The 11,009-nt window shown below is 36.9% G+C and overlaps 1 protein-coding gene across 4 annotated transcripts in view; it reads left to right on the top strand.

Annotated features, from left to right (window-relative positions):
• The window catches only part of tbc1d9 (TBC1 domain family, member 9 (with GRAM domain)), a 111,736-nt gene that overhangs the window by 63,663 nt on the left and 37,064 nt on the right, over positions 1-11,009 (top strand). For all 4 annotated transcript variants that reach the window (XR_009823804.1, XM_062032880.1, XM_062032881.1 and 1 more), the window contains 4 exons: positions 4,384-4,645; positions 4,720-4,927; positions 8,122-8,328; positions 8,412-8,576. Coding sequence is in view for 3 of the 4 variants with exons in the window: in XM_062032880.1 (XP_061888864.1) it covers positions 4,384-4,645; positions 4,720-4,927; positions 8,122-8,328; positions 8,412-8,576 (842 nt within the window). In the remaining variant the exon portion in view is untranslated. The remainder of the gene's footprint in view (positions 1-4,383; positions 4,646-4,719; positions 4,928-8,121; positions 8,329-8,411; positions 8,577-11,009) is intronic.

Below are 11,009 nucleotides of genomic sequence, written 5' to 3'. Positions count from 1 at the left end.
ACATTTACTTATACTAAAAAGTAATTTATTGTTCTTAATGGAAAGGCAACAAGGCAAGCGCTTGTTACTCTCGGGGTCTCCTAGCCACTCAGGCTAATCATATGGTCTAAAAATGCATTTTTCAAACGATAACATGACATCATCGTGCCAAGTGCGTGCTCTTTCAGTCAATTAGTGCGCATATATACAGCCCGGCCCCCGGCCAACATTTTTTTAATTGTAATTTTGAAGAATTTACCTGAATGTGCATGAACTATTTCTGTTCAAAATAGTTAGAAATGTCACATGTTAAATGTTTAAATATTAACTGTCAGTTTACTGTACTGTGCCAACTGTACTACTATATGAGTACCTATTTTCTATTGTTTCATTGAAAATAAAACAGCAAAGTCCATTTGGCTGTCATCTGTTTTAATTATGAGACACAATTGTGTCAAAGTCATGATTTTTTTTTTTCATGCTTGAAATAATAAATGATTACTTTAAAAAAAGTATTTTTATACTTGTGAGTGTTGATGACACAGCTTTGCAACAGTTGATATTCTAGTTTCAAGCATGTTTTACTCAATATAGCTCATCAAATCTCAGCAACAAGCTGTAATATCTTACTGACATCATTTAGGAGCAAAACACTTAAAACAAGTAAAACACTCTAACATAAAATCTGCTTAGTGAGAAGAATTATCTTGTCAGACAGAAAATAAGCAAATATCACCCTTATTTGAGATATTTTTAAATCTTACTTAGATTTCAGTTTTTGCAGTGTACAGTATTCACATTGAACATAGAGACCCTGCCGTCTTCGCACAAAGTGATCAATCTATGCTCGGCAGCGTTGAGTTAAAACAGATGGAGGTGTTTTCAACAGGAAGTGAACTCGCGTGACGTCTCACAAACACGGAGCGAAGGGATCACCCAATTTGCATTCATTAAAAAACATTCTTCTAAAAAAACGTTTACAAATTGAAATGGAAAATAGGTTGATTGGCAACACTAAATGGTCCCTAGTGTGTGAATGTGAGTGTGAATGTTGTCTGTCTATCCGTGTTGGCCCTGTGATGAGGTGGCGACTTGTCCAGGGTGTACCCCGCCTTCCGCCCGAATGCAGCTGCGATAGGCACCAGCACCCCCCGCAACCCGAAAGGGACAAGCGGTAGAAAATGGATGAATGGATAGTTAAGCACACAAATAAAAACATTAATAGGCTCTAATGAAGCCAGAACGATATTTGATTTTTATTCTACCAAGAAAGTATATGTGTGTCTATTTATTTTAGTTATTGAAAAAAAACTTGGTAAAAAAGATTTCAGTGTGCGTAAGTACTTTTTGAACACATTTAACAATACCACGGTAATAATAATAATAATAACTGTGACGGACGGCATATTTTATTTTTATTATTTTTTTGTTTTATTTAACTTGGATATTTAAAAGATATAGGAGAAATACAAGTTTATTGCATTTGTAAGAGTATACTTGCATTATTATTGTGTATTATTATTATTACATCATTTTTAGGTCAATATATCGTCCAGCATAATTTGTTACCAGCCCAGGTCTAGTGCTAAACATGTCGATGACTTTTGGAACTTTGTTTGACGCTCTTGTCAAACTGGATTGTTTGCTAGCATAAACACATGATTGTGGCTCTGTACGGGTGACTTCTGACTTTTTGTCAGAATCCATAAAGCATATAATGATAAATCTCAGTTCATTTAATGCTATGTTTATCACCGTGGTCACAGTTTTGACAGGCATGGACAGAATTCACTGGAACACATTGCAAGTCCAGGCGTCCTGTAAGAAGCATACAGTCTACATTCAACAATAAACTATTGTCTCTCATTCAACACTAAACAACCAAAGAGAAACCTTGTATCTTTTATCCGTCCTCTTTCTGGAGACTTTCACTTCAACCGTTTAACAACCTCTAACCTGATTGTATTGTGTCCTACCGGAATGCATGATATTTGGCATTTGTAGCCGTTTAAAGTCCACTGCAAATGCTTTTTGTGTGCTTAATCACACATTATGTTCAGATCCCGTTTAAATTCAATGTGCTTCACATTTTTCTGTCATTTGCACATATGCACATATATCATCAACAGTCAGAGGATGCCCAGTGGTATACATTGTGGTTGTGCATGCATTTCAAGCTGAAGTGCTACTTGGTAAATTAGCCACAGAAGCTTTTATACACACTTACATTGATCTATTTTGTTTATTTTCTTCTGTTTTTGGCTACATTTAATATCTGAAAAGTATTGCATCAAAATAAATGTTCAAATATAAATTGTTAAATTCATATAAATCAATAAATGCATTTAAAAATGTATTAACAGGTAAATTTAGATATAAATAAATAAATACTGGTAAATAAATAGGGTGAGAAGCTCTGTCATCCGGGAGGAACTCAGAGTAAAGCCGCTGCTCCTCCACATGGAGAGGAGCCAGATGAGGTGGCTCGGGCATCTGGTCAGGAAGCCACCCGAACGCCTCCCTAGGGAGGCGTTCGGGGCACGTCTGACCGGTAGGAGGCCACGGGGAAGACCCAGGACACGTTGGGAAGGTTATGTCTCCCCGCTGGCCTGGGAACGCCTCGGGATCCCCCGGGAGGAGCTGGACGAAGTGGCTGGGGAGAGGGAAGTCTGGGCTTCTCTGCTTAGGCTGCTGCCCCCGCGACCCGACCTCGGAGAAAATGGATGGATGGATGGGTAGATAAATATAATTATAAAAAATTAAATAGAAAAAATCAATAACTACAGCCTGTTTTAGGCCATTAAAAGACACACTTTTCAAAGTAGTTCTTTGATCGTGGTTTTATTAGTTATACTCAAACTACAAAACTCTGAAGGGATGTTGGATATAAGCCAAGAAAGACAGTAGAAAGTTAGATTTTGGTGCAGATCTGGATAGAGCAGGGGTGTCCAAACTTTTTCCACTGAGGGCCGTACACGGAAAAATTTAAGCAAGCGGGGGCCATTTTGATATTTTTCATTTTCAAACCTTAACAAAATATATGGATTTTTTTTTTTTTTTTAACCTTTAGGGCTCCCGGGGACTATAAAGGGTCTCAGTCATTAAACTGTTAAAAATAAGTCAAATTATTATTTTTTTTAATTTAACGCTTACAGTAAATCTCTATATCAACTTGAGGTTGATATAAAGTAAAAAAAAAAAAAAAGGTTTCTGTCAAAGACAACTTGGTTTTTTATAGTAAAACTGAAATATGCAGTATTTAGTAATTAGAGCCTTAAAAGATCAATCATGCAGGACACCATTGATTTTAATTATTTAATATTTTTGAGTAATCACAGTGAAAAGTTAAATAAAATCCTACCAAATATATTTGGGATCCAAAAGGTCCCCCACTCATAAAGTGAGACATTTTTATTAGCTTATTTTTACTTTTAACACTTAAATTACGAGCTCAACTTCAGATATATCTGTCCATTTTACGTTTGAACTATTATTTTGTTTGTTTTATGCGCTTTTGTCGAATAAAACTTTGTTTTTATATGGCAACCACACAATATATGCAATATTTTTTCCACATAAAACATTTTAATGTGATATTTTTTAACTAATAATTCATTATAACATAGATTTTTAGTCTTTTTTTTTTTTTTTAGCAATGGCAAAAAAAAGAAAAATAAACAAAGACAAAAGAAAAAAAACAGCCTGCATGGCAGCTTTTGTGTCAACATTGCAACTTTTTCTTGTTAGATTTCACCTCATTCCACTTTTTTAAAATGTTTTTTTAAATTTTTGCAATATTATCAATTTTGCAATTTTTGCAGAATGTGTGGCGGGCCGGTAAACAATTAGCTGCGGGCCGCAAATGGCCCCCGGGCCGCACTTTGGACACCCCTGGGATAGAGGTTCATATCTTTCACTTTTCTCCATTAGTCGTCTTGCAATGGGGCCAAGTGCGGCATGAATCCAGCAGATGTGTGCAGTAGTCGGCACCTGCTCCATAATGATCATTAAAAAAAATTTAAATTTTTTTTTTTATTTTTTTATTTTTTTTTACATAAATAAATACAATCATGTGTGCTTACGGACTGTATCCCTGCAGAATGTATTGGTCTATATTGATATATAATGTATATATTGTGATTTTTATGTTGATTTCATTAAAAAAAAAAAAAAAAAAAAAAAATTTTTTTTTTTTTAATTTCTTGTGCGGCCCGGTACCAATCGTACCGGTCCGCGGCCCGGTGGTTGGGGACCACTGCCCTGCAGGACTGGAGGGGAACATTATTGTTACAGATTTGTCATTCCATCAGCTGGGAGAAATGGTCACATTGTTTTACGCACTGACACAGGCGGTGTGGTTGACTTTCATCTCCCACAGTCTATTTGTCTCTCTCTCCCCATCAGTCAAACTGGTGGTGCGCTGGGCGGACATCACGCAGCTGGAGAAGAGCGCCACCCTCCTGCTGCCCGACGGCATCAAGGTGAGCACGCGCAGCCACGAGCACGTCTTCTCCGTCTTCCTCAACATCAACGAGACCTTCAAGCTGGCGGAGCAGCTGGCCAACATCGCCATGCGTCAGCTCCTGGACAACAAGGGCTTCGAGGCGGACCGCTCGCTGCCCAAACTCAAGAAGAAGTCGCCCAAGAAGGTGTCGGCCCTCAAGAGGTGACTTGTTACACGACTCTGACCTCTTTCATGCAAATGTCAGCTATTTAATGACTGTACGGTCATATCTCCAGGGACTTGGATGCCAGAGCCAAGAGCGAGCGTTACAGGGCGCTGTTCCGTCTGCCCAAAGATGAAAAACTGGACGGGCACACAGGCTGCACCCTGTGGACCCCTTTTAACAAAATGCACATTCTGGGACAGATGTTTGTCTCCACCAACTACATCTGCTTCACCAGCAAGGAGGAGATGCAGTGTAGCCTCATTATTCCACTTCGGGAGGTCAGTCCAGCAAAAGAAGTGACCACATACTGTACCCTCACACATGATTACATCATCTAATGCAGGGGTCACCAACCTTTTTGAAAGCAAGAGCTACTTCTTGGGTAGTGATTAATGCGAAGGGCTACCAGTTTGATACACACTTAAATAAATTGCCAGAAATAGCCAATTTGCTCAATTTACCTTTAACTCTATGTTATTATTAATAATTAATGATATTTACACTTAATTGAACGGTTTAAAAGAGGAGAAAACACGAAAAAAATGACTATTAAATTTTGAAACATAGTTTATCTTCAATTTCGACTCTTTAAAAATTCAAAATTCAACCGAAAAAAAGAAGAGAAAAACTAGCTAATTCGAATCTTTTTGAAAAAATTTAAAAAATAATTTATGGAACATCATTAGTCATTTTTCCTGATTAAGATTCATTTTAGAATTTTGATGACATGTTTTAAATAGGTTAAAATCCAATCTACACTTTGTTAGAATATATAACAAATTGGACCAAGCGATGAGGTGGCGACTTGTCCAGGGTGTACCCCGCCTTCCGCCCGATTGTAGCTGAGATAGGCTCCAGCGCCCCCGCGACCCCAAAGGGAATAAGCGGTAGAAAATGGATGGATGGATGGATGGACCAAGCTATATTTCTAACAAAGACAAATCATTATTTCTTCTAGATTTTCCAGAACAACAATTTTAAAAGAAATTCAAAAGACTTTGAAATAAGATTTAAATTTGATTCTACAGATTTTCTAGATTTGCCAGAATAATTTTTTTGAATTTTAATCATAATAAGTTTGAAGAAATATTTCACAAATATTCTTCGTCGAAAAAACAGAAGCTAAAATGAAGAATTAAATTAAAATGTATTTATTATTCTTTACAATAAAAAAAATAAATTTACTTGAACATTGATTTAAATTGTCAAGAAAGAAGAGGAAGGAATTTAAAAGGTAAAAAGGTATGTGTTTAAAAATCCTAAAATCATTTTTAAGGTTGTATTTTTTCTCTAAAATTGTCTTTCTGAAAGTTATAAGAAGCAAAGTATAAAAAATTAATGAATTTATTCAAACAAGTGAAGACCAAGTCTTTAAAATATTTTCTTGGATTTTCAAATTCTATTTGAGTTTTGTCTCTCTTAGAATTAAAAATGTCGAGCAAAGCGAGACCAGCTTGCTAGTAAATAAATACAATTTAAAAAATAGAGGCAGCTCACTGGTAAGTGCTGCTATTTGAGCTATTTTTAGAACAGGCCAGCGGGCTACTCATCTGGTCCTTACGGGCTACCTGGTGCCCGCGGGCACCGCGTTGGTGACCCCTGATCTAATGCCTTAGTTCATCCCAAGAAGGTTATTGTAGGACTTAGCAAGACATTTATTGAACTTAAACTTTTTCAAACCAAAAAATGTATTTATTATTATATGTGTAATCATCCATCCATCCATTTTCTACCGCTTGTCCCTTTTGGGGTCGCAGGGTGTGCTGTAGCCTATCTCAGCTGTATTCGGGCGGAAGGCGGGGTACACCCTGGACAAGTCGCCACCTCATCACAGGGCCAATAATAATAAATAATATTACTATGATTTCCCTGCATTTTGTCACATTGAAATTTTACCTTTCTAACTTCTAAAATTGTATTGTAGTGAGACACTTTTAAATATTTATAATAATGGCTTTAAAATTGTGAAAAATAGTTATATCTTTGCAAAATTATTTGAAAAAAAAAATCCCCCAATATATTCAGCAGTACATTTTTAGACCTTTTGTTTACTTAAATAACTTGTAATTTTTTGTATTTTCATTATTTGCATTAATATCAAATTATTTGATATTTAATTATATGCTTTATTACTGTATTGCATTATACTATTTTATTCTATTTTAATATACCATTTTTTGCAAACAAAAAAATAAATATTTATTATATTTGTAATAATAATAAATAATATCGCTATGATTTCCTTCCATTTGGTCATATTGAAATGTAACCTTTTTAACTTCTAAAATTGTATTGTAGTGAGACATTTTTTTGGGAAGTTTTTTCAAAAAAAATTTTGTAAATATATATAATAATGGCATTATTATATTTATAATAATATCTTAGCAAAATTATTTTAAAAAAAAATCCCCAAATATATTCAGTAGTATATTCTTAGACCTTATGTTTACTTAAATAGCTTGTAATTTTTTGTCTTTTCATTATTTGTATTATTAATATCAAATTATTTGATATTTAATTATACATTATTGTATTGAAGTTTAGTATTTTATTATATTTTATTATACCATTTTTTGCAATTATTTCCTCTTCCCTAATTGGCTGAGAGAAATCACATGATTTATATGGCCTTCATCCAATGGCCATATGTACTTAGGCTCTCTTTAATGTTGTGGTAGTGCTTCAGATATCATACTGAGAGCTGTTTTTAATATACTGACTGTCCGGTCCAAACACGGCTGACATCTATTAAACAAGATAATAGGCAAAGAATGAAACAGAGACAGAATTCAATTTGGACTCAATTAAGGAGAAACGCCTGGACACACTGTACTCTTGTACAGTCTCCAGCACGCTCTGCCAAAAGATTGCATGCCTCCTTCTTTTATTTTGGACCACATGGCTACGGCTGTTTCCAAAGAACAAAGGTCGCAAAAAGTTCACAGAAAAGGTCGTAAACAATTCACAGGAAAGGTCAGTTCAAAAAGAGTTCGTAAAATAGTTCAAAAAGAGTTCCACAAAATAGTTCAAAAAGAGTTCGTAAAATACTTCAAAAAGAGGTCGTCTGGAAAGTGGGCAGATCCTGTCTTCTCTCCGCTCTGAAGTCCTTGGGCCAGAACAACATCCTTCTGTTGATTACCATACATGAAAGAACACAGGAACACCTTCATCTTGCTCCCCCCCCCCCCCCCCCCCCCCGCGCCCCCCACACAGTGGAGTTTTACGAGCCTTACTCTTGGTAGCTTTCAAAGACAGCTTTTGTCTTCTTGCCCGGAACTCATTTCAACACAAAGTTTTTGTGATAATCTACAAACAATTATTCTAACACTGACCCTCACATAAATTGGCCAAAAAATGTGGCACCTCTCATTATGATGCAGTGCAGTTGTACACCACCGCCAAGTGCATGTGGCAAACAATGTTAAAATATCATACTGGAAGATTTAGCTGCATGGTCCACCACGTCCTGCAGGTGACCATCGTGGAGAAGGCAGACAGCTCCAACGTGCTGCCCAGCCCGGTCTCCATCAGCACCAAGAACCGCATGACTTTCCTGTTCGCCAACCTGAAGGACCGAGACTTCCTGGTGCAGAGGATCTCCGACTTCCTGCAGCAGACCCCCTCCAAGAGTGGCATGGAGCGGGAACTCACCGGCAGCCTCAACAGCTCCGACGACGAGGTGGGGATCGTTCCGGCGTAGCCGATATCAGAACCTGCGCTTTTGTCCCTGAAGATGTGGGTTTTTTTTTAATGCTTTTCAAGGTTTACTCCCAGCACGGGTCGCTGCTCTCCACCAGCCCACAGCACAGCCTGAGTTCGGAGGGCGAGCGGAGCTTCAACCTGAACGACAGCAGCGTGCCCACCGCCACGCAGGCCCTCATGACCATGTACCGCCGCCGCTCGCCAGAGGAGTTCAATCCCAAACTGGTGAGCTGGCTCACACACCATGGAACACAACTTCCAGTCTTTATTATGACAGCCTTTTTCTATAAGCAACAAAATATATGCATTAATAATGTAAAGTATACTTATTTTGCTTAAATCTGAAATTTAGATATACCGTATTTTTCGGACTATAAGTCGCTCCGGAGTATAAGTCGCACTGGCCGAAAATGCATAATAAAGAAGGAAAAAACATATATAAGTCGCACTGGAGTATAAGTCGCATTTTTTGGGGAAATGTATTTGATAAAAGCCAACACCAAGAACAGACATTTGAAAGGCAATTTAAAATAAATAAAGAAAAGTGAACAACAGGCTGAATAAGTGTACGTTATATGAGGCATAAATAACCAACTGGTATGTTAACGTAACATATTATGGTAAGAGTCATTCAAATAACTATAACATATAGAACATGCTATACGTTTACCAAACAATCTGTCACTCCTAATCGCTAAATCCCATGAAATCTTATACGTCTAGTCTCTTACGTGAATGACATCAATAATATTATTTGATATTTTACGCTAATGTGTTAATAATTTCACACATAAGTCGCTCCTGAGTATAAGTCGCACCCCAAACTATGAAAAAAACTGCGACTTATAGTCCGAAAAATACAATACTTTTTGAGACCCGGGGGGAAATTCAGGTTCACAGCACAATTCCGTTTAAGGCAGTGTTTCCCATAAACTGTCAAGATACCTGTGGCGGTGGGGGCGTGGCTATGGGCGTGGTCACCATGACGTCATCGAGTCATTTGCATAATTTACTACAATGATTTGATTTTCTCTAAAAAGGCTCAAAAAATGTATACTTACTAATTAATAACAGTTTTGTTTTAAACGTCCATCCATCCATTTTACAATATAATTACAACACTTTATGTACATATTTATATACAGATTTGAACAATAAGTTATTCACTGAAATATATTTATTAATTGTGGTTCTTACAAAAAATATATCTTATAAAATATAAAAGCTAAAATGTCTCAAAGCTCTGCCCCTTTAATTAGTGCATACTAAATAATTTAACTTTAGCCTACTACTACAACCATATTATTTACCAGCAACATAAAGTGAAACAGAGGCAGAGGTGTCCTGCCACAGTCAGTAACAAATAAACAGAAAACAGTAGTGGTCAAATACAAATAAGGCAACAAGAGAAGTATCCTACACTTCTCTTTTGTAAAGTAAATCTGAACAGCCTATATGGGCATCTACATCAACTATATGATTTGCCTGAGAAGCTGGACAGGACAAAAAAAAAAAAATTGTTTTTAAAAAAAAAAAAAAATTAAATTTTTTTTTTTATTATTTGTGGCGGACGTCATTCTTTCGTGGCGGGCCGCCAAAAATAAATGAATGTGTGGGAAACCCTGTAAGGTTAGACAAACAATGTACAGGGAGACAGACGGTGCGGCCCGTTACGACGCTCCTTAAAAGGTAGGAAAAAGGTGAACGCGGGGAGATGAGTTGTAAAAAAAAAAAAAAAAAGGTCTCAGACTGGGCTCTTGGCGAGGGGGGTCCAGACTGTGGCTAAGAAAAAAAGTGTGTTGTATTTATAAAGCGCTTTACATAGTGAAACCCATTATTGAAGTTACATTTAAGCCAGTGTGGGTGGCACTGGGAGCATGAATTGATGAATTGAACAAGTTGAAAAACTTATTCGGGTGTTACCATTTAGTGGTCAATTGTACGGAATATGTACTGTATTGTGCAATCTACTAATAAAAGTTTCAATCAATCAATCAAAAGGTGGGTAAAGTGTCTTGCCCAAAGACACAAAGGCAGTGACGAGGATGGCGGTGGCGGTGATCGAACCTGGAACTCTCAAGTTGCTGGCGCGGCCGCTTTACCAACCGAGCCAAACTGCCATAGGTTCTCAGTTATCTGTAAAGCGCTATATAAATGTAACCAATTATTATTCATTATTACAGTATTTATTTAAAAAAAACACCTGGAATGGACTTATGTTGTCTTTAAGTTGTAGTGGAATGGTAATTGTTGTTTTTTTGTGACACCTGTTGGCCACAATGATTAAGTTCAGTGCATGATGCAGTAACTTGAATAATGCGGACACGTTTGTTACTGGATTTTTTTCAATACGCTTCTGCCTTTGAGACTTTGTAATATGAAACTAGAATTTTTTTTGACAAGTGTCGCGTTTTGGACCGCAATATTTGTTTTGCGTTTTTTCTTTTTTAATAGTATCATATCCATATGGGTGACCCTTGTGAAATAAATCTTGATCTCAATGGGTTTCTTATCTGGTTAAATAAAGGTTGTAAATATCCATCTCGCCATGCTCCATTAAGTGCTTTGTGCACGCTACAAACTGAGAGCTAGCAAACACAGCTATGGGCGCAGTTTTTCGACATCAATATCGGGGAAGCTTACTCTGCAACCATTTAA

This window comes from Entelurus aequoreus, linkage group LG22, assembly GCF_033978785.1.
Source record: "Entelurus aequoreus isolate RoL-2023_Sb linkage group LG22, RoL_Eaeq_v1.1, whole genome shotgun sequence".
NCBI lineage: Eukaryota > Metazoa > Chordata > Actinopteri > Syngnathiformes > Syngnathidae > Entelurus > Entelurus aequoreus.
Note: the sequence above shows the minus strand (reverse complement) of the source record. Positions and strands in the feature narration are given on the sequence as shown.